Source organism: Gadus chalcogrammus, chromosome 2 (genome assembly GCF_026213295.1).
Source record: "Gadus chalcogrammus isolate NIFS_2021 chromosome 2, NIFS_Gcha_1.0, whole genome shotgun sequence".
NCBI classification, from domain to species: Eukaryota; Metazoa; Chordata; class Actinopteri; order Gadiformes; family Gadidae; genus Gadus; species Gadus chalcogrammus.
The window spans coordinates 21,817,609-21,841,031 of NC_079413.1; the positions used below are offsets into that span (position 1 = coordinate 21,817,609).

The following is a 23,423-nucleotide window of genomic DNA, read 5'->3' on the forward strand; positions in this document are numbered from 1 at the left end:
GAGAGAGAGAGAGAGAGGAGAGAGAGAGGGGGGGGGAGGGAGGGGAGGGAGGGAGGGAGAGAGAGAGAGAGAGAGAGAGATGAGAGAGGAGAGAGGAGAGAGAGAGAGAGCGGAGAGAGAGAGAGAGAGAGAGAGAGAGAGAGAGAGGGAGGGGGAGAGAGAGAGAGAGAGAGAGACCTCTTGGTTTAGAGGTCAGTATCTTTTCGGTGCCATTAGCCTGCTAAGCTTCTTTACTTTGATCAGCTCTGTGTACTCGCGCACACACACACACACACACACACACACACACACACACACACACACACACACACACACACACACACACACACACACACACACACACACACACACACACAGTTCTTACTCAACTAGTCATCCAAACAATGATGTATTTGCGGTGCGCGTGTGTGTGTGTGCATTTGTGCGCCTCAATTGGGGTCAATGTGAGGGCTCATTATCCCTTACATAAAGCAGCATATACACATATGTGAGTAAATGTATATATGTCTGTGTGTATATATATATATATATATGCAGTATATATGTGTGGGTATATATATATATGTATATATGCACACATATATATATATATTATCTATATATATATATATATATCTGTATGTCTGTTTATCAATGTAAATAAATGCATAAATATGTTTATTGATATTTTGTAATATAAATGTATATTGGATCTCTCTCTCTCTCTCTTACAAACAAAATCCAAACAAATCAGCATGCCTTCCTATTGTGGATATGTAAATGGTCCAGTGTAGCCTGCAGTTAGTGTCTGACTGTAGTGTATGACTGTAGTGTCTGACTGTGGTGTCTGACTGTAGTGTCTGACTGGCTGTAGTGTCTGACTGTAGTGTCTGACTGTAGTTTCTGACTGTAGTGTCTGACTGGCTGTAGTGTCTGACTGTAGTGTCTGACTGTAGTGTCTGACTGTAGTGTCTGACTATAGTGTCTGACTGTGGTGTCTGGCTGTGGTGTCTGACTGTAGTGTCTGACTGTAGTGTCTGACTGTGGTGTCTGGCTGTAGTGTCTGGCTGTAGTGTCTGACTGTAGTGTCTGACTGACTGTAGTGTCTGACTGTAGTGTCTGACTGGCTGTAGTGTCTGACTGTAGTGTCTGGCTGTAGTGTCTGACTGTAGTGTCTGACTGTAGTGTCTGGCTGTAGTGTCTGACTGTAGTGTCTGGCTGTAGTGTCTGACTGTAGTGTCTGACTGGCTGTAGTGTCTGACTGTAGTGTCTGACTGTAGTGTCTCTCTGTGGTGTCTGACTGTAGTGTCTGACTGTAGTGTCTGACTGTGGTGTCTCTCTGTGGTGTCTGATTGTAGTGTCTGACTGTAGTGTCTGACTGTAGTGTCTGACTGGCTGTAGTGTCTGACTGTAGTGTCTGACTGTAGTGTCTGACTGTAGTGTCTCTCTGTGGTGTCTGACTGTAGTGTCTGACTGTATTGTCTGACTGTAGTGTCTGACTGTGGTGTCTGACTGTAGTGTCTCTCTGTGGTGTCTGATTGTAGTGTCTGACTGAAGTGTCTGGCTGTAGTGTCTGACTGTAGTGTCTGACTGTAGTGTCTGACTGTAGTGTCTCTCTGTGGTGTCTGATTGTAGTGTCTGACTGTAGTGTCTGACTGTAGTGTCTGGCTGGCTGTGGTGTCTGACTGTGTTGTCTTACTGTAGTGTCTTACTGTAGTGTCTGGCTGTAGTGTCTGACTGTAGTGTCTGACTGTAGTGTCTGACTGTGGTGTCTGGCTGTAGTGTCTGACTGTGGTGTCTGGCTGTAGTGTCTGACTCCTCTCCTCTCCTCCTCCCAGGGCTTCTTCCGGCGCAGCATCCAGAAGAACATGGCGTACACGTGTCACCGGGAAAAGATGTGCGTCATCAACAAGGTGACCCGCAACCGGTGTCAGTCCTGCCGTCTGCAGAAGTGCCTCGACGTGGGCATGTCCAAGGAGTGTGAGTACCCTGGTCTTTCAGAAATGTAAACACGTACATATATATATATATATATATATATATATATATATATACATACATACATACACACACATATATATACAGAAATATATATATATATATTGTAATATGTATGTATATACACACATATATCTATACACATATATTTATATATACATACATACAAACATACATACATGCATACATACATACATACATACGCACACATATGTATGTATACAACATATGTATGTGTGTGTTTTTGTGTCTCTCTCCCAGTTTACCACGCCCCTCTGTCCTCCCTCTCCTAACCTGTGCCCACAGCCCCCTCTAGTGGCTGTGTGGTGCCATTGGGTGTTGCTTAGCCAATGCAGTGCCATGCTCTGACAGAGAGGATTCCTATTAGACACACTACAAGCTGTTTTGGTGGGGTTTCCTTGCCATCCTAAACCAATACAATGCACGTAGTCGATTGATTAACCAAAAAAGGCCTTCTTCTAGCCTGCGGTTGTCATCTTCTCTTATACTGCACGAACGGGCCTGCTGAACACAACCCCTTGATCCTCCCGTAAATAGCACACGCCCATTATTTACAGGCCCTCAAAGCCCACCTCTTCAAGATCGCGTTCAACACACAACCTCCTTCCCTTCTTTACACTCCCACCTTTTAAATATTCCTGGTTTAATATATCAATTTCAGTTTTTTAGCTACCTGTTTTTATCCTGTTTGATCTTTTGATTTATATACAGTATTGTTAAATAATTGTATTCTGTTCACTCTGTTAAGCGACTTTGAGCATTTAGAAAAGCTGAACGTATTCAAATTATTAATAAATCATCACACACCAGCCATCGCCGACCTGTCCGTCAGACCTTCAGGCCTCTGACAGTGTGTCTCCCCCCACCCCCACCCCACCCCCCCCAGCGGTGAGAAACGACCGGGCCAAGAAGAAGAAGGAGGAGAAGCGCGCCGAGCCGTCCGAGGTGTACGTCCTCACCGCCGAGGAGGAGAAGATGATCGAGCGCGTCCGACGGGCCCACCAGGAGACCTTCCCCTCGCTCTGCCAGCTGGGGAAGTACACCACGGTGAGGGGCCGCATGGACGCGCGCGCACGTGTGTGTGTGTGTGTGTGTGTCTGTGGGTGTGTGTGTGTGTGTGTGTGTGTGTGTCTGTGGATGTGTGTGGATGTGTGTGTGTGTGTGTGTGTGTGTGTGTGTGTGTGTGTGTGTGTGTGTGTGGGTGTGTGTGGGTGTGTGGGTGTGTGTGTGTGTGTGTTCGTTCAGGCTTTAGTGCTTGGAAAGGGGAAAGCATTTGCATTTACATTGAGGGCATTTAGCAGAAATTATTGTACGTCGCTTTTATCCAAAGTGACGTACAATAAGTAAATTGTCAGAAGAAAGACAACAATATTTCGCTGCCGGTTGAGTAAGGATGTTAATAGAACCAAATGCCAAGCACTATCAATCACTTGGTTAACTCATTCCCTGTACGCAACAAAGATAGCCAGGATAAGACGCTGCACGATACTAAGTACTACGGACGTGCAACATACAATAAGTGCGTACATTAAGTTCCAGGACGTGCAACATACAATAAGTGCGGGTGGTAAGGGAGGAGGCAAGGCAGAGTTCAGGTGAACATTCAAGAGAAGGTTCAACGGAGAGAAAAAAGTCAACAGTGTTCCCGTCTGATCCTTTCAGAGTAACAGCGCGGAGCACCGCGTGGCTCTGGACGTCAACCTGTGGGACAAGTTCAGCGAGCTGTCCACTAAGTGCATCATCAAGACGGTGGAGTTCGCCAAGCAGCTGCCCGGCTTCACCACGCTCACCATCGCCGACCAGATCACCCTGCTCAAGGCCGCCTGCCTGGACATCCTGGTGAGTGGGCCTCCCGTCTCCTTAAGCATCCGACGTTGTTTTCGGTTCTTCTTGTTTTTATTGGGTGGCAGGTGTTGAGGTGTCCCTGAGCAAGGCACAACCCCAAATGCTCCCGACGAGCTGGCTGTCGCCCTGCATGCGGCTCAGCCAAGCGAAGTGTCACTTTGCTTGGCTGATCCGAGGATCGAACTAGCCACCTTCCAAACACCTCGCACCTCTAACTGCTCCAGACGAGCTGGCTGTCGCCTTGCATGGTTGACTCCGCCATCGGTGTGTGAATGGGTGTCGCTTTAGATACAAGCGTCGGCTAAATGCCCTGAATGTAATTAGCTTCATTGCTATTATCTTATAACCATTTGTTATGCTATATTAAAGCCCTCTGCCTTAATCACTATTCTACAACCATGAATGCTCACTGGGCAGTAGCCAGCCTCTACGCCAACTATGCATGAGCGAGCTTGGGTCCATACCAGGCTTGAAGCACCTTCCTCTAAGCAAACCATGCCATCTCCCGGTCATCTCATTCAAATGGCTCTCCCAGCGCCACTATCTGTCAGGTGTTGTTCTCCCACTTACCTCCTCCACCTGCCCCTCCCCTCCCCCACCCCCAGATCCTGCGTATCTGCACGCGCTACACCCCGGACCAGGACACCATGACGTTCTCGGACGGCCTGACGCTGAACCGCACCCAGATGCACAACGCGGGCTTCGGGCCGCTCACCGACCTGGTGTTCAGCTTCGCCAGCCAGCTGCTGCCCCTGGAGATGGACGACGCCGAGACCGGCCTGCTCAGCGCCATCTGCCTGCTGTGCGGAGGTACTGACGCTTCAGAGACAATCAGAGGAACGACAACATTATAAGTTATAAAAGGTTTGATGAACAGCCATTATTCTTTGTCGCCAAATTCTAATTCATTTGTTTGTGTGTGTGTGTGTGTGTCTGTTTCTGTGTGTGTGTGTGTGTGTGTCTGTTTCTGTGCGTGCGTGTGTGCTTGTCTCTGTGTGTGTGTGTGTGTGTGTGTGTGTGTGTGTGTGTGTGTGTGTGTGTGTGTGTGTGTGTGTCCGCAGACCGACAGGACCTGGAGCAGTCCGATAAGGTGGACGTTCTTCAGGAGCCCTTGTTGGAGGCTCTGAAGGTACTACACTCTACATTTAACGGGCACTTAATGTGCACACTTATGTTTAGGTTGTACTTAAAAATAGCACTTGGCATTGTGTAGCGTCTTATCCTAGCTATCTTTGTTGTATGCGGGGAATGGGTTAACCAAACAAGTGTAAGTGCTTGGCTTGGTTCTATGAACATCCTGTACCGACAGCGATATATGGTTGTTTCTCTTTCTTCTGAGAAAATGTACTTATTGTATGTTGCTTTGGATAAAAGCGTCTGCTAAATACCCTAAATGAAAAGGTAATAAATGAAATGTCTGTGTATTTCCCACCTGAACAGACTAATATCCAACAGTAGCGTAAACAAGATGCTTAAGCAAGCCTCCAGCCTTGCATATAAAATGTGCTCGCACCTGCAATGAAACACGGTGTGTTATTTAAAAAGTAGAAATCCTCCTAAAGCCCCGATCCTCTTCTGCCGTCGTAGATCTACGTGAGGAGGAGGAGGCCGGACAAGCCCAGCATGTTCCCCAAGATGCTGATGAAGATCACCGACCTCCGGAGCATCAGCGTCAAGGGTAAGACGCGCTCATATCACACCTTTCTGCGCGTCGATCGCGCAAACTTCCAAAACACTCGCGCGAGTGTAGGAGGGAGGGGGCTTACCTCTTGTGAACGCCAACGTTTCTTTCCTTCTCCGCCGTGTACGAGTCGTTACTTGTTGTGGAAGTCCCCGAGACATCTGAGATCCTGACGCAGTCTTTAAGACTCATTATATCATGCAGAGGCACACACAGCTTTTGGCCTTGATATTATATATATAATATTATATAGATAATATATTATAGTATTAGATATTATAGATCTCCGGGAGTCCGAAAACGGCAACAATCACTTGTGCAAACGGACCATCACGGTCGGCCAATCAGCACACAGCGTTCGCCCCGGGCGTCACATGCTCAACGGTTCTTTCTGCCTGTTCTTTCCCCCCCCAGGAGCGGAGCGGGTGATCACGCTGAAGATGGAGATCCCGGGCCACATGCCGCCGCTCATCCAGGAGATGCTGGAGAGCTCGGAGGGCCTGGACGGCCAGGGCGCCGGGGGGGGCGGCGGCAAGGGGGCCGACGACGGGCTGGCGGGGGCCGGGGGCAAGAGGAGGAGGGGCAGGAAGGACCGCGACGCCGGGGACGCGCCCGCGAGCGGCGGCGGCAGCACGGGCACGCCGTCGCCCGCCCCTTCCTCCTCCTCCTCCTCCTCTTCCTCCTCCCCGTGCGCACCCACCCCCATCCCCTGAGAACACCCCGCCCCCACCCTCACCCATCCGCTTTGTCGGTCATCCAACCCCTCCACACATCCATCCATCCTCCCCCCCACCACGGACCCCCGCCGCCACCTCTTCGTCCCTCCACGCGGCGGTGAGACATGCCGTGGCACCACCCGGCGTGGCGGTGCTGGTGTTAGCGGATAAAAGGGGGCGGGGGCCCACAGACGTCCCGCCCCTCTCTCCACTCATTGGTCCTCACAGATATTTGCGCTGAGATCAGAACGGTGAGACGGGGAAAGCGTGTAAATATACCCGGTTCAAACGGAAAGGATGACACTGGCCGATTCCCGCCGTGACACCCAGACACTGTAACATACACACACACACACACACACACACACACACACACACACACACACACACACACACCTCCATGCTTACCGAGACGGGTGGGAGAAGAACTAGCTTCTTTGGGTGAACGCGGACGGACCCAAGATGATATGATGGAGCGTCGGCCCGAAAAGGCAAAAACACTGAATCGTCCGGAAACGGAATGCAGCATCGATTCCCGCCTCGGGACACTCTTAACAAACAGCTGAACCATGAACCCTGATAAAGTTCCCAAACTCACCAGCAGAACCAACTTGTGGGGTCGAATTGCGCTTTTGTAGTGGCCATCTTCTTAAAACGTTAATCTCCTGGTTTGAAACGGTGCCACGGTGAAACCGATCTCAGTCAGGTACACGAGCTGTATAGGGGAGGACCGGAACGGAACAGATTCCCCCCGCCCCCCCCCCCCCCCCAGCCCCACCAGATGCTTGGCTCGTATGCGATGGCCGGACGAGTTGAATGTGCGGACGGATGTACCCTGCGGTCGTTTGGTTTGAAGAATGTGCGTTGCGGAGGACGGACTGATACTCCTTCTTTCCACCTTGTCATGGTTTATTTTGATTTTTTTTTCAACGAGAAAAAATAAAAAGTGAGGAAGAGACGATGTAAAAATGCCTGTACAGTATATGAGTTTGTGGAAATTCTATTGTACATATTGGGTAGGGGGGGGGGGGGGGGGGGTGACACGTGACAGCTCAGTAAAGTAGGCTGTCAGAATGGAGACTCATGATGCAGAGTTAGCATGTAGATATTTAGTTGATATATTATATAAATATATATAAATATATTCACCCCAGCACAGACACAATACTTCCTGTCACATAAACGTCACCAGCACCACAACACAACATCGAGACCCAAATCAACACACAAACCAAAACCAAATGTTGTCCCGAAACACCTACAGGGTGGGCTTACCTCTCAGACATTAAAAGATATTAAAGAGGCGAAGAAAAGCTAAATAAGAGGCTTCTGTTTTCCTTCATCTCCACTGTTTTGTTAAATCAGAAAATAGCATTTAACCAGAGGTTTCTGTCCTCAAGGCCGTAAGGCTGACGACGTGCAGAGACGGTGTTAGCGTTAGCATTAGCACTACTGTGTTGCTACATTGCCAATATAGCCACAGCCTGGTTAGCACGACACGTATCTCGCGGCTAACAGCTTTTCTACGGGGTCATCCCTCTGTTCCCCGGGTCCTATGTTCCCCGGGTGCAAAGGGTTAGGGTCAGGTTTAGGGTTAACCCTAAACCTAACCCTAACCATAACCAATCGGAGGAGAGCCATTCTAACCAATCACAGGCGAATCAGAGACGAAAAAGGCTTGCCCCTACCATCCTACAAAAAGAAGATTAGCTGCTTATGTTCCCCGATCATATACAAAGCGGGGAACATAGGACCCGGGGAACATAGATACGCTCCCGTTTTCCACATTGACGGGTGACTTGTGTTTGTATTGAGATTTATTGGGCATAATGACTTTGTGTGTTTGCCACTCACTAACTGCCATAGCATTTTCACACTAGCACACTTGTGGATATTTCGTAAGTAACTGTTTGCTGTTTTCTTTGTTTTTAATGTACAAGTCTTACAAGTGGGCAGAACCACACAGTGTTCACGGTGTGGTTCTCTGTGTGTCGCTTTCAAACTATCTGTGCTCACTGTGTTGGGCAACCTTATTTTTCTTCACTAGCCAGTTTGAACAGGTCACCAAGCCAAACTAACCCTGTATGTATTTTCTGATCTGTATTTTGCATGCCATGACGACATGACTAGAATATTATCATTTGTGGAAAAACATACAATCTTTGCATCATATTACCAACCACACATTTAGAGAAAAACGATGTCGAAAGCCTCCAAATGTAAAAAAAAGCCACCATACATTTTCTCAGAGACGTTAAGGGAGAGAATGTACTTCCTGGTCTTCAAGTGGGTATTGTGAATGCATACTGGAGGCTGCAGCCCTGTCTGCAGCTTCCAACTACAATACACTGGGTCTGTTTTTCAATGAATTCGTTCAATTCGACCAAACTCTTTTTCTAAATTTAAATGAGGAAAAACAAACACATTATGAAATTTGTTCAATGAGCATTTCGGTTTTAGTTTTTTTTATAAGGAAACATTTTTTATTTTAAACTTTACTACTGTCCTTAAATTCCAAAAAAAAACGAAAATGTCAAAGGAATATTAAATCAATGCCGGACCAAAGGTAACCCAGGTTACCAGTTAATTTCTAATACACACTGGTTTCTATCACCAAAACACTAGAAGACTTACAACAACACTGCCTCATCTACTACTGCTCTGCCCAAATCTTTTCCTTTCAGGTCTGCGTTGGACTGCCTCAGTGGTTCAAACGAACGAAACAGCAAAGTTTGAAAAAGCGTATAGTAACGATGGTGTCAATCTGGATCCGTGTGAATGTTGTAGGAGGAAGACAGACCAGCAAGCACAACAGTAAAATATACAACTGCTTACAAAAACGTGGTTTTGAAGCTTTCTTTAACACTTTACTTTCTAAATAATGGCACCTCAAGGATATGTAAAATTGCAATTTTTTTTTATTCCCACAATCCCCCCCCCCCCCCCCCCCCCCGAGATTGATTTGTGATTTTCAGTGTTTTGGGAAACCAGACTTCATGTGTTTGATAAAGGACTTTGGCAAGCTACTGTCCAAACTAAATTTTTTATTGTTAAAAGTCTAACCACCAACATTCAGAAACACACCGAACGCACATTGAGAACCAAGCTGTTTTAGAATGGACCTGTCTGTACCTGCTGAAGAAAAGCGAAAACACGTTAAACCTTCTCAAGGAAAGTGGATGCACAACACAGCGTCAGAGTGTGTTGCTATTGTGATGTCTTAGAACTGAACTGAATAAATTACCTCACTGTGATTTTTAACAGCCTCTGGCTCTTTTTTTCTCATGGAATGGTGTTATGTCCATTCCCTAAGTGTATTTTCTATTTAATAAGAATTAATTTCACTAATGTTATAGCCAATAACTGGATATATCAACAAACCACTTTCCTACCTGATAAATGATGAGTTAGGCCATACTCTGGAGACTGCCTTTGTACTGCATGTCAACTACGACACTAAAAATATTAGTGTGTGTTAGTGTGTGGATGCAGATGTATAAAAGACAAGAAATTGCTCTTTTTTTGTAGATAACCACAAACGTTTGTGAAACCAACCTGTTTGTTTCACTATCGTGGCTAATGTTGGTAAACAGCGACACCTAGTGGAGCTGTAGGAAAGGGGCATCTCTGATGCCAATTTATTAATTGAGTTGCTAGATTCTGAATATTTTCAGACAACCCTAGATAATGCATTTTTTTTTCCTAAAAGCACTACAGCTGATATATTTTATTCGTTAACTTTTAGCAACATTTGAGGGGTGACTCAAACACTACAACGCACCAGCTTTCCCTGACACAAAACGATGTTCTCACTAACGCAACACATGGTCCGTCCGCCTTGCTGCAGAAGTGCATTGAGATCAGCAGTCACCGAGTGTTGCCGGATTGGGCCAGATTTCCCGCACAATCTGCCCCAATCTGGCAACACTGTCAGTAGCATGTATTTGACCAAAAAAAACCTACCTCGTTTTAATTTGAACTCCCGAGTCTATAAAAGAAAAGCCGGATTTAGAATTTATTTTGCTTATTAGCGTTAATGTAGCCTGGGTACCATACCACGTTGAATTAGTTTTAAGTGGATATTCAAGCGATATTCAGTCCGGTTCCGGTGTTACACCGAATTCTGCGACCCACCGAAAAGGGTGACCCCAGTGGGGACTCTCTAAATCGACGCCACTTCGACCTGGGCGGGACTTTACTTCCCACGTCACTCGCTATGGGTTTGCATGTGTGCGCGTAGCCGTTTGTCTCAGGGATCTGTGCACTCGCCATATCGATTTAGAGAGTCCCCTAGAGAGACGCACATGGACAGAGACGCGTCGCTCACAGGCGTCTGGTTGCGTCGTACTGTCAGATGCGGCATGCCGCATGCGCTTCACGCACGTTTCCTCACCACCACGGATAGCTTCACGTATTATTATTATTATCATAATAATAAATAAATGAATAAATATAGATATATAAATCTCTAATAAATAAATAAATATATGAATGCGACACGTGGCGGCGGATTGTATTTGCGTGGTCGCATATCCGTTACCAAGGCAACCCGCTGGGCCGCATCTGCACGTGGTTTAACTAATTAGTGCCACGCTCCGCGCTAATGAGCACCTGCATGTGGCGACTCGTGCTCAGTCATCTCTAACTTACCTGTCTGCTGCTCAGTAGGCCAAACTAAGCAGGTTGGTCTCCCCACTAACCGTCTAACGTCTCCCAGGTACGGTGATGTATACTTTAGGAGTTTAACCAGAACTTGGTTGGAGTTTCCCGGTTTTGTGTGACAAATGACAGTCCTTGTAACGAACGCTTTTCGAAGTAAACGGACCACCACATCTGGACCTGCTGTGAGTAGAACGTTTATTTTCCTACTAGGCTTACTTGATGTTTAATGTTGGTTCTTGATGTAATTGGACATCATTTGTAGTGTTTTTGCGTGGTTATAGGCCATTTATTTATTCAGGTGGTGTGGTTAAATGTGGATTCAATGTGCTAGTTGTGTGGGCTGATTTAAGACGTCTATAGAGTCTGATGCGTTTGCCAAATCATGTTTTTTATTAAGCCCTTGATCGTTTTATTAGGTGGATTTTTGCCTTTTAAAAACAAAACAAATTAAAAGTTAAAACCCTTAAGAATTTGATATATTTCTTTCAAGTATATTAGTCTAGATGCAGCTAAACTATACACAACTGCCAAAATAAAGTTAAAAAATGATTAGTATCAAGTTTTAATGAAGTTTCTACAGGTTAAAGGTAGTTTGGAGAAGATTGGTGCCAATATTTGGGGAAAGGAATGCATGATTAATTCAAATTAAGTTAGCTTGAATCAACTTTGCCTCAGTGGTGTGGTTTGAGCACTAAAACGAATCTGCTCGTTCCGTTACTTCACAGGTCAAGGAGGAGAAAGTGATTCTGTGAGTATCAAAACTGAACCATGAAGAAGAAACTGCGAACTGTAAGTCCTTATATTTCCTCTTTATGCTGGGGCATTGTTTTGGCCTCCTCGTTGGCTGAGGTGGAAAGGTGAATGATTTAAATGTTTTTTGTTGGTACGTGGGCTAATTACCTGTTTAGTTTGAACATGTGTCAATGCTGTGTTAGAAGGGGTGTAGTATAGGTTCCAAGTGAATTGTGAGAATAGTAACATAGGGTTTCTCAGAGTGCAGCCAAAACATACTCCAAGGTTTTGTCTAGATTTTCTTTCGACATGCTTCGCCACTACTTCCTGAACTTTGCATCACGTCACATGAGTTACCGTACTGATGAGGGTTCAGATTGAGTGATCGGAGATGCATGCTAGGGTTCTGTGATGTCTGAAGCCTCCAGCTCTGTAGACTTGCCCCCTTCAGGTGAAGGCATGTGTCTAAGAGGTGGTTGTGAAGTCATTTACATGAACTGGGATGTCATTCAAGATGGTGACAGGCTCTCACCTAAAGGAGAAACGCCCGGGGATGAGAGGTGAGGGTTCTTCCTCAACGACTAGAACACCACCTCGGTCCTTCGCTAGAGAACCATGGAGCACATTTCAACGTTGCCCACCATACATCTTGAAGCCGTAGCTACGGTTTCTCTACCTCCGCAGCTGGAGTAGAGCACAGCTGCAGTCACGAAAAGGGTCCTTGGTGGGATCTTACCGCCATAGGTTCTGATTTAAGAGGACCGAACTTCCAGGACCAGCTGGCCTCCTCCATTACTCTGCAGTTCAGCCTGAGAGAGGCTTGCATCTGAGCCAGCAGAGGGCTCATCGGCCTGCTGTTCATATGGGATGAGGAGAATCCTACTGTAAAGACCTACCAACCAATCCCTGCTCTGTTCAAGGTCTGGTCCGTTCATGACCTACCAACTACTGGGACGTCCGATACCTACCAACTACTGGGACGTCCGATACCTACCAACTACTGGGATGTCTGAAACCTACCAACTACTGGGATGTCTGAAACCTACCAGCTACTGGGATGTCTGAAACCTACCAGCTACTGGGATGTCTGAAACCTACCAGCTACTGGGATGTCTGAAACCTACCAGCTACTGGGATGTCTGAAACCTACCAGCTACTGGGATGTCTGAAACCTACCAGCTACTGGGATGTCTGAAACCTACCAGCTACTGGGATGTCTGAAACCTACCAGCTACTGGGATGTCTGAAACCTACCAGCTACTGGGATGTCTGAAACCTACCAGCTACTGGGATGTCTGAAACCTACCAGCTACTGGGATGTCTGAAACCTACCAGCTACTGGGATGTCTGAAACCTACCAGCTACTGGGATGTCCGATAACTACCAGCTACTGGGATGTCCGATAACTACCAGCTACTGGGATGTCCGATACCTACCATCCCACCACTGGGGTGACCTAATCAGATTACCTTCTCACCACTTCCATCAAATCCCGTCCCTGTTCTCAGGCTCATCAAAGCGGAAGAGTTTGAGTCTGAAGGAAAACAACTGGACTGCCTGTGGCTCTTCAGGTGGGCATGGCGAGGGTTCTACCTTGCCTGGTTGTTCATGTGGTCAGGGTTTTACCTGGCCTGGTTGTTCATGCGGTCAGGGTTCTACCTGGCCTGGTTGTTCATGCGGTCAGGGTTCTGCCTGGTTCTTCATGTGGTCAGGGTTCTACCTGGCCTGGTTCTTCATGTGGTCAGGGTTCTGCCTGGCCTGGTTCTTCATGTGGTCAGGGTTCTGCCTGGCCTGGTTGTTCATGTGGTCAGGGTTCTGCCTGGCCTGGTTCTTCATGTGGTCAGGGTTCTGCCTGGTTGTTCATGTGGTCAGGGTTCTGCCTGGCCTGGTTCTTCATGCGGTCAGGGTTCTGCCTGGCCTGGTTCTTCATGTGGTCAGGGTTCTGCCTGGCCTGGTTCTTCATGTGGTCAGGGTTCTATCTGGCCTGGTTCTTCATGTGGTCAGGGTTCTGCCTGGCCTGGTTGTTCATGCGGTCAGGGTTCTGCCTGGCCTGGTTCTTCATGTGGTCAGGGTTCTACCTGGCCTGGTTCTTCATGTGGTCAGGGTTCTACCTGGCCTGGTTCTTCATGTGGTCAGGGTTCTACCTGGCCTGGTTCTTCATGTGGTCAGGGTTCTGCCTGGCCTGGTTGTTCATGTGGTCAGGGTTCTGCCTGGCCTGGTTCTTCATGTGGTCAGGGTTCTGCCTGGTTGTTCATGTGGTCAGGGTTCTGCCTGGCCTGGTTCTTCATGTGGTCAGGGTTCTGCCTGGTTGTTCATGTGGTCAGGGTTCTGCCTGGTTGTTCATGTGGTCAGGGTTCTACCTGGCCTGGTTCTTCATGTGGTCAGGGTTCTACCTGGCCTGGTTGTTCATGTGGTCAGGGTTCTGCCTGGCCTGGTTCTTCATGTGGTCAGGGTTCTGCCTGGTTGTTCATGTGGTCAGGGTTCTGCCTGGTTGTTCATGTGGTCAGGGTTCTACCTGGCCTGGTTCTTCATGTGGTCAGGGTTCTACCTGGCCTGGTTCTTCATGTGGTCAGGGTTCTACCTGGTTCGGTTGTTCATGTAGTCGGGGTTCTACCTGGCCTGGGGTTCTTCATCCGGGCGTGATCAGGGTGACGAGGCATACCATGTGTGAGCGTGATGACATGGGGATACGCACTTATTATACATCACAACATTTTAGGAAATGGTCCTTCAAGCTTGAAAGACGGCGACGTGGCTGCCCTTTCTAGCCCCGACATGATGGTTGGCTGGCAGGCCCTGTGGATCGTATCTTCTGGACTCCTGTGCTGGGATGCAGGTTTTTCTTGGGCTGAATTGCAATGCATTTGTCGATGCTAGCTGGACCTGGGAGTTGGGTCCCCCTTTGAATCAGAAACCATCTTGGTAACATCCCAACTAGGGTTCTCTTCATGCTGTAACCAAGCTCTTCTTCAGCTGAGGAGGAAAAGAAATCCTCGCTGGGGCTTCAAGATCTATGAAGAGGAATATTGAAATGTGTGCAATGGTTCCCTCCCGTAGGCGCTGTGGTGTATTCTAGTCGCTGAGAAAGAGCCCTCGCATCCTACCCATGGCGTCTCTCCTTGGGGAGTCCCTGTCACAGTCTTGACGGATGTTCCAGGTCATGTAACTGATGCAACAGCCCTTTTGAACACTGTTTCTCCGGAGGGGGGCACGTCTACAGAACAGTAGACTTCAGACAGCACAGTATCCTAACATGCATCTCTGGCCACTCGGACCACACCCGGATCAATATGACAATGCTCATGCGATGTGAAGCGAGGAAGTAGCCAAAAGACAGATTAGTTAGCTTTTTTTGTACACTGGCAAGCATTGTTAATTGGTAGGTAATTAGTTAAATGGGGTAACTGAAATGTTTAGTCAAAATGATTTGTACATAAACCAACAGCAACAAACTACCAGATCGCCTCAAGGTAAGTCTGTTGGCTGTATTTTGCACTGAGACGACCACAAGATCTTCATCGTCGTTCAGCTCAAGGTGAGGTGCTGGTTACGTTACTTAGGGATGGTTCGTACCGGAACGTTACGATTCCAGTATGACGGGGCTTGGGGTTTCTGTAGAGGTTGGTAGTTAGTTTTGTGCAGTCTGTGAAGCTCTAATGCTGCAGTACTGTGTGGTGGAGGATAACTGGCAGTACGAACAGGATTGGCAATTGCGTTATGTCATCCACACCCTATTATGGCGTCTGGCAGTACGATCAGGATTGGCAATTGCGTTATGTCATCCACACCTTATTATGGCGTCTGGCAGTACGATCAATATTGGCATTTGCGTAAACCTCATAACTAATGAGCGTACCCAATTAAGGTAATCTGGCAGTGCCCCATTTCTATAGGTAACCATCTGCGATTATTGGTAAATCCTTATGCACTAGAAATAAGGAAGGGCACTCTTAAAATATATATATTTTTAATTATCCCACAAAATACCGCAAACTACTTTGATAACTGCGCTCTACAATCAACTCTCGATTTTCTGCGCATACATTTATCGGGTCGCGTAAAAAATGGAGACAACGGCATTTACCTACTACGGCTTTTTATTTCTTCAACAACCCAGCAGCTGAATGTGGCTAAGTATCATTTTACTATCTAAATTACTATTGATATTGCTAGTGTTCTAAATATCTGGGCTGTGATCTGCTCAATATAGTTTCTGCTAGACTTCAGAAACAAAAGGAAGGGTTAAATGTAAGTGTGCTTATTCACGTATTATCAAATGGTATAGCTGTTTAGAAAAGTAAAGTTAATTGTTGCGCAAATGCTACCATAAACCTTTGACTTTTGAATAAATCAAACTAAGCACAAGGCAACTAAGATACGTGGTGACCAAGAACTCTTATATTGATGTTCAGTTTATTATTGGTGAGGCAGTGATGTAAAGCGCGTTGTGGTGTTTTTAAATGGATGAATGTTGTGCTAACAGACGGGGGGGAAACTCCAGGCCTTGCAGTCCTGATCCTGTATGATGCAGAAGATGTCAATCCAACCGCACATGTGAGTGTTTGATATTGAAGCTTTCACATTGATTCCCACAGTATTTACCAATCTTTTATAACATTATGATCTTCTCAGTGATCTCTGCAGCGTGGTCGGTGGGAGGAGATGTGGCCGAGCAGGTGAACCAGGCTCTATCGGTGTAAGTGGCTGTCGATCAATGTTGATTTTTGCGTTAAAAGGATGAATATTGGATGTTAATGTGCTTGATTATGATGGTTCAGTACCTTGATTTAGTGTTTGGGAGTCTGCTTCCTGAAGACGTCCAACCTGTGTCTAGTTTATTGCCTCTCTTTCTGAAAAATGTACTCATCGCTTTGGTTAAAAGCATCTGCTAAATGCCCTCAATGTAAATGTAGTTGATTAATAAAGCTAATTTACAGCAGTTTAGAAATGGCACGTCGTCTCCCAAGGTTTAGTTAAATATTGTACAACACAGCTGGTTGGACCTGAGGCTGGGGACTAGAGGGTAACCCCACTACCTGGACCAGTAATGGGGCAGCAGGGTGGACCAGGGTACCATCTCCAAGCCGCTCTGAAACTAATTGTTGAGGCAGATTATTTTTTATTATCTTTCTCAGATTTTCATTCTGACAGTAGTAGTTTATACATTTCTCAACGAGTCAACTTGTAAGCTTGAAGTTAAATATTTTTTCTCATGTGCATATTTTTAATATGGCAGATTTAGAGAAAACCGTCCTTGGCTTAATGGAGCCATCAGTAAAGTTTTATTGAGACTCTAACCCCTAAATGTGAAGGCTAGAGTCTACGCTACTGGTACAAGAATTCTACAAGTTTTATCGTTTGTTTTAAATATTGGGTTTCAGCTGAGGCAGAAGACTAGAATAATGTTAACAGTCAAATTTCAAATGTGTGCTGTTGAATTCACAGAATGTTCTACCATTCTCCTGCATAACACATTTTCAAGTGTGTGCATGGTTCTTATTTTTTTTTTTTAACTTGCAGTGTCTTCTATTCCTCTACATTTTACACCAAAAGCCAGTACTTTGGTTCAGAATGGTTTAAAAGAGGCGTCCAAAGAATAATCCCACCCACTGCTCAACTACCACCCCTGTTTGTTACAGACCCGATGCCCTTGGCTGATGGAGGAACTGCATCTGGAGGACGACCATGAATCTACCTGCCAACAGGTGGTACTGGTTTGCACTGGTTTGCATGAACTGAACATGGTGGACATGAGGCAAATTCCCTGCTTTTTGCTCCAGACCAGGACTCTGTGAGGGGTGGTGATGGAGCCGTGCTGAGGACCCGCTGGTGAAGGACGTCCCTCGGTGGGGGGGCAAGGACAGCCGACCCTGAGGTGATTATACCTTACACTGCCACCTCAATGTGAAGGAGTAGGCTGCTAGACTAGCCACTCCACCAGCCCTACATCGGTCTCTTCAGCCATCGTTTTGATCAGAATGATTTTGAGAAAAAAGTCGCTGGGTTAATGGAGCTGTGAGTGAACAGGATTTATTCGCTCACAATTTTGCTCTCCATGTGAGGCCGCAGCGTCTGATTTCTCACATGAGTTCTGAAAGTTGTTAATCTGTAAAGGGGAAGTATTATACCAACAGGTGTGAGTGTGATTAACCAACAGGTGTGAGTGTGATTAGCCTAACAAGTGGTTTTGAAAATCTGCCCCATATGACATCACTAGTGGGCGTGTCCACCTAGATCTGTGCTGTACAGATCATTCTACCAGCCTACCCAGTGGACCGAAGTAAACGTTGCTCATCTATCCAGCACAGATCTAGGTGTACACGCCCAGTAGTGATGTAATATGTGTCAGATTTTGGAAACGGCTTGTAAGGCTAATCACACTCACACCTGGTGGTATAATGTCCCCTTTTAAAATGAAGAAAAACTGTCTACTGAGGTGTGAGAATGTTTTTTTTTTTTTTCATATCCTGATTGTATCGCTGACCCACCAGGATCCGCTCGGATCTACGATCGCTACGATGCGACTGCAGAGGTCTCTGGAAGGTAAAGGACAGCTGTGGGTCATCATTGTGTTCAGTCATGTGACGATCAGAACTAAGTGATTCAATTATTTATGGAACTGAACAGCATTTTCATCAACTAGAATATTTCAGTGTTCTGACTTAAAAGATTACAAACTATAGCTGCTTTGCATTTGCTTTAGTTTCTATGCAAGTTGGAAAGAATAAAACGAATCATATTTAATGCCCTCATTAACACTCCAGCCAGGGCTTTGGTTTAAACCGGGCGTCACAAGAATACCCCCCCCCCCCCCCCAAATTGCTCATCTACCACCACTGTTTACACAGACCAGGAGTCCTTGGCTGAGGAGAGCTGATGGAGGAGCCGTGCACCTGGAGAACCATGAGTCTGCCTGCCAACAAGTAGTACTGGTATGTTTGCATGAACTGAACATGACTTGTACTGGGAAACAACAGTTTACTACCAGACATTATAGCAAACTACCACTGATGTCAGACCATCAAACTACCACTTTGATTGTGCCCAGACATTGAGGCCAAACGGCCCCGTTTGTCCCCAAACAGGGATAGGGAGGTGATGGAGGACCTGCCTGGTGAAGTACGTCAGGGTGGGGCGAGTGACACCCAGTGGACTCCAAGGGGATATCCACTGAGGAGAGAGCTGAAGGAGCCATACATCTGGAAGGTGAGTCTGTTGCTGATGGAATTCTAAACGGGGTAGGATGGGGTGTTGGGCTCTCCATTAAATGGTGCTGGGTTCCACCCCTGAGTTCTCAGACTACATGGCATGGCGCACTTCTGAATTCACCAAGAATCTTTGGCTCGGACGGTCTGCCAGATAACTGAATCATTGTGTCCTTTTGTATTCATATCATCTGTCTTTGTAAGGTGCAGTTGAAATGCTGTGTCCAGTCTGGGACAGACAGACCTGAGCTGCGTCAAGCCTGTATCTCTGACCAGCTGGAGTCCCTTAGGTCAGTATCCCACTGCTGAAGAGGACATGGATATCGTGTTCATTGACTACAGGTGTAATAACCTTTTGATAACGTGACATTACCTAGACAGTCAACTGAACAATATGCTGTTTTCCTCTGTCCACATTTCAGTGATCAACAACCGCCACTCATCGCTGGCCTGTGGATTCATCTCCTTCACACTCACACAACAGGACTTTGGCCTGTGGATTCATCTCCTCCACACTCACACAACAGGACTTTGGCCTGTGGATTCATCTCCTCCACACTCACACAACAGGACTTTGGCCTGTGGATTCATCTCCTCCACACTCACGCAACGTGACCTTCTCACCATCTGTTGCACGTTTCGATGCACCTAGCGTGTTCCATCGAGGGTTCCTTCCTCCCCACAGTGGGAGGGTTCCTTGTCCTTCAAGGCGTCGGGGTTCAGTGTTAGGGACAGAGTTAGGGACAGATGGCTGCGCTGGATTCACGATACACGCTTTGTGATCAAAATGGGTTCGGACATCGGACAAATCGCTTCCCAAAATGTTTCAATGTGCAAACGATTTTATAAAATGTATACTCGTGGTGTTTATATAAAATCGTGTATAACAAATTCTACCTGGTTGTGTGGCTTTTTCTGCATGTTGTGGATTATGTGATGTTTAATACTGACCATAATGAGATAACCTATACACATCTACCCTCACCTTGACCCCCCCCCCTCTACCCTCACCTTGACCCCCCCCCCCTCTACCCTCACCTTGACCCCCCCCCTCTACCCTCACCTTGACCCCCCCCCTCTACCCTCACCTTGACCTCCCCCCTCTACCCTCACCTTGACCCCCCCCCTCTACCCTCACCTTGACCCCCCCCCTCTACCCTCACCTTGACCCCCCCCTCTACCCTCACCTTGACCCCCCCCTCTACCCTCACCTTGCCCCCCCCCTCTACCCTCACCTTGACCCCCCCCCTCTACCCTCACCTTGACCCCCCCCCCTCTACCCTCACCTTGACCCCCCCCCCCCTCTACCCTCACCTTGACCCCCCCCCCCTCTACGGGACTCTCTAAATCGACGCCACTTCGACCTGGGCGGGACTTTACGTCCTACGTCACTCGCTATGGGTTTGCATGTGTGCGCGTAGCCGTTTGTCTCAGGGATCTGTGCAGTGTGCACGAACTCACTACAGATTACGAGCGTCAGTGTCGTACGCGATGGAGGGTGGGTGACATTCCTACAGTCTGTGATGATGGGCTATATTTCTACAAATGACTTACTATTACTAGCGATTAACATGACGAAACAACACAAACTAAGCTAACATTAGACTATAGCCATACCAGATAACGCCATACCAGCTAACCCTAACTATTTCTATTAAACTCTGAACCATTTTGCAACAGGCAACTGTGTGTTGGTGCGTCTTGCTTCCCACGTCTGCGTCTGCATCTTTCCCACTCCTGGCTAATAGTTTCAGCTTTTGTACTGTATATCAGAAATGATCACCCTGTACCACACTGCTGACTTGTTGATGTTTTGTGAGCACTCACGCATTTCTCTAGGTATCTTAATTTTCCTACTGGAGTCATCAAAACTTTGGAATTTGTTATTGTGAAATATTGTGTTGCAAAAACACTTTGTGTCTTACCCTTAGCGTTACCCTAACCTTAACCCCAGTAACATTTCTTCATCATAAACTACAAGTTACGCAAAATGGCATAGAAAAATCAAGTCGAATATGAAAGAAAAACGCTAGCTTCATTAAGGAATCAAACCCCTTATCCCCGCGTTAATGAGTTGTTCTCTGACCACTAACCCATCAGGTCTTAGTACATGCGATTCAAGAGTTAACCACTTGACAATCTTTAAACTTCGGTTGCCTAGAAATTGTAAAGACAGTGATGTGTGTACATTGTGCGAGTATCCGTCACTCGCGATGTGTGTGCAGTCCAAAATGAAAGAAAAATCCTTGCATCACTAGGGAATCGAACCCCCAATCATCAGTTGGTCGTTGGTAACTGTAAACAAAGAGATCGCATTTTGTTTAACTGCTAACTAACAAACGGGTTTATGCGTTCACTGAACAAAGATTATGGAAATAAAAGACCACTTTTCCATCAGAAAAATCATCAGAACCGTTATTACCAACCCATAGACACTAAGCCAAAACCTTTCTCACATGCACACCCATCGCGAGCAGGGCCGCTGACAGGTTTGGCTGGGCCCGGGACAAAATTCTCTCAATGGGCCCCCCCCCCCCCCCTGAATCACTTTGTCTTTCTCTTTCTCTCTCCCTTCACTCTCCTCCCCTTCTCTCTCACTGGTAGCCTGTTCTTCCTCTATCTCACTGGTAGCCTGTTCTTCCTCTCTCTCATCCTCTTTGGTAGCCTGTTCTTCCTCTCTCTCATCCTGTTTGGTAGCCTGTTCTTCTTCTCTCTCATCCTCTCTAGCCTCTCCTATAAAGGTGAACATATTTCGATAAAAAGGGCTATATCTAAATTAACAGGGGTCAAAATGAACCATTTAAAAAAGAACAAATTGAAAACCCCTTAATTTGACGATTTAACACAGAAAATAATAGACTGATCAACTTGGCTAACTCTATCCCAAAGACTACAAAAGTTTAAAAATCTAAGGTTTTTTTTTTGTTCCCAAAATTGTCAAATGCCGAAACACAACCACAGAATTCCCTTGTGCAGCTCCCAAACACATGACGTCGGGATGACCAGCCCATTTATTACGGATAAACCAAAGTGAAAGTGAAGTTATGGCTTTCAGAATCATACCACAATAAAACTCACGCTATTGTATTCATTTAGAGCTCATTAACTGCACATTTCATCGACCATTTTTCACTTGACCAAGGGGAATCATGTCAAGGGTACTTTTATTTATCGCCAGACCCGCGTTTATGTCCGCTGAACTTCCAGAGAATGTTTGGGGAACAAGGCGGAGCCCATTCATCTGGCGAGTTTCAAGTTAACGGCAATCAGAAACTAAGTTACAGGCTACCCCAAAACGTCACGTTTATAACCCATTCGTTACATCCAACTCTATCTAAATGGCAATTTCGCATGTTGCCATGCCACTGGCTTATTTTAAACCATGAGCCGCGTTACACTGGCTGTAATTCAGCTGACTGGGAATGATTCTCAAATCAATTCACCCTGATTGGAGTGCGCAGCGCGTGCCTGCCTGAAACATTTGATTTGGACATGGGCCTATTTGCGGGGTAATGTGCATATTCTAAGATTCAATTAGATATAGGCGTATGAAACACAGTGTAATAAAGCCGTTGTGGTTATCAAATTATTCAATGCCCCCTGTCTGTCTGATATTGATCTCCGTGTGACTTGCTCATGTGGTGCTGCGCTAATATGTTTGACACGCCGCCTGTGCCTGTGTTACTTGACGACGGGGCTGGAAAAAGTTGGCCGTGTCTTACCTGGCTGTGCTGCACAGCTGCCTTTACTGGTACCGGCTGCAGCATCACCTGAGTCTTTTCTGAAATATTTATTAATATTTATAAAGAGATCCCCTCAGGCTTTCGGCTTCTTCCTCTCTTTTTCACCTTTCTTTTTTTTTCAGGGCTCCTGACTTGTGCATGTTGAATCAACTCGCGCACTGACCACTAAAGGAATGATGTCGTCTTTTTTCTTCTCCAAAGACCAAACCATTTTGGCATAGGGGTGATAGGGGGTTATTGGCCGTTTTTTCAAGGGCAATGAAGGCAAACAATCTAGGAGTCATTAATTGAATGCAAATAAAGCACTTTTCTTCTCTAAATCAACACATTTTGAAGTATACGTACAATAATTAATCCCAACTTCATGGGGGTCCAGTTATGGGCCCCCCCCATTCAAGGGCCAGTCCAGGGCCCGGGACAACGTACCCGTTTGTCCCCCCCTGTCGGCGGGCCTGATCGCGAGTGACGGCTATGCGCACACATGCACACCCATAGCGAGTGATGTAGGACGTAAAGTCCCGCCCAGGTCGAAGTGGCGTCGATTTAGAGAGTCCCGACCCCAGTGGGCGCTGTTCTACATTTTCTGCAACATGCACGTTTGCATTATAACAAAAACATAAATAAAACATAAGATCTCCCCCCAACGGTGGGTCTTTCTTTTCTTGATAATAACATTAATTCTAAACAGCGTTTTACAGAGTAGCCTATAATAGGAAATGATCAAAGGTAAATCAGCGTAATTTAACAAAACTTTTTATGGGTAAAGAAGCAACGGTGAAGGACCGTACTAAACGCCCTATCATTGTATGGGTCTGTAAAATGCTAATCAAATCAAAACAAA

General features: G+C 46.4%; 1 protein-coding gene and 1 long non-coding RNA gene across 5 annotated transcripts; both read left to right on the top strand.

Moving 5' to 3' along the window:
* The first annotated feature begins 1,796 nt into the window (after positions 1-1,796).
* On the top strand, positions 1,797-8,318 carry LOC130402486 (retinoic acid receptor alpha-B-like). Its single transcript, XM_056606674.1, has 8 exons — positions 1,797-1,959; positions 2,885-3,045; positions 3,661-3,837; positions 4,449-4,653; positions 4,905-4,972; positions 5,431-5,521; positions 5,939-6,167; positions 8,288-8,318. The coding sequence occupies exons 1-8, from the start codon at positions 1,848-1,850 to the stop codon at positions 8,316-8,318; spliced, it is 1,074 nt and encodes a 357-aa protein (XP_056462649.1). The 5' UTR covers positions 1,797-1,847.
* A 5,469-nt stretch (positions 8,319-13,787) lies between these two features.
* Positions 13,788-19,715, top strand: LOC130399533 (uncharacterized). Of its 4 annotated transcripts, XR_008902061.1 has the most exons (9): positions 13,788-16,188; positions 16,267-16,330; positions 17,274-17,339; positions 17,415-17,509; positions 18,126-18,177; positions 18,483-18,566; positions 18,720-18,840; positions 19,050-19,129; positions 19,262-19,715. It is a non-coding gene; the product is annotated as an uncharacterized LOC130399533 (long non-coding RNA). The 4 variants fall into 4 exon arrangements; XR_008902055.1 differs by having other exon boundaries at positions 17,274-17,509; positions 18,683-18,840; XR_008902049.1 differs by having other exon boundaries at positions 17,274-17,509; positions 19,044-19,129.
* The last annotated feature ends 3,708 nt before the right edge of the window (positions 19,716-23,423 follow it).

What these genes read in the sequence shown, in the direction of transcription:
- LOC130402486 (XM_056606674.1), top strand. Translation starts at nt 1,848, where the DNA reads ATGGCGTACACGTGTCACCGGGAAAAGATGTGCGTCATCAACAAGGTG. An exon ending in CGTGGGCATGTCCAAGGAGT is followed by an intron (nt 1,960 to 2,884) that starts GTGAGTACCCTG and finishes CACCCCCCCCAG; the next exon opens with CGGTGAGAAACGACCGGGCC. An exon ending in CATCTGCCTGCTGTGCGGAG is followed by an intron (nt 4,654 to 4,904) that starts GTACTGACGCTT and finishes GTGTGTCCGCAG; the next exon opens with ACCGACAGGACCTGGAGCAG.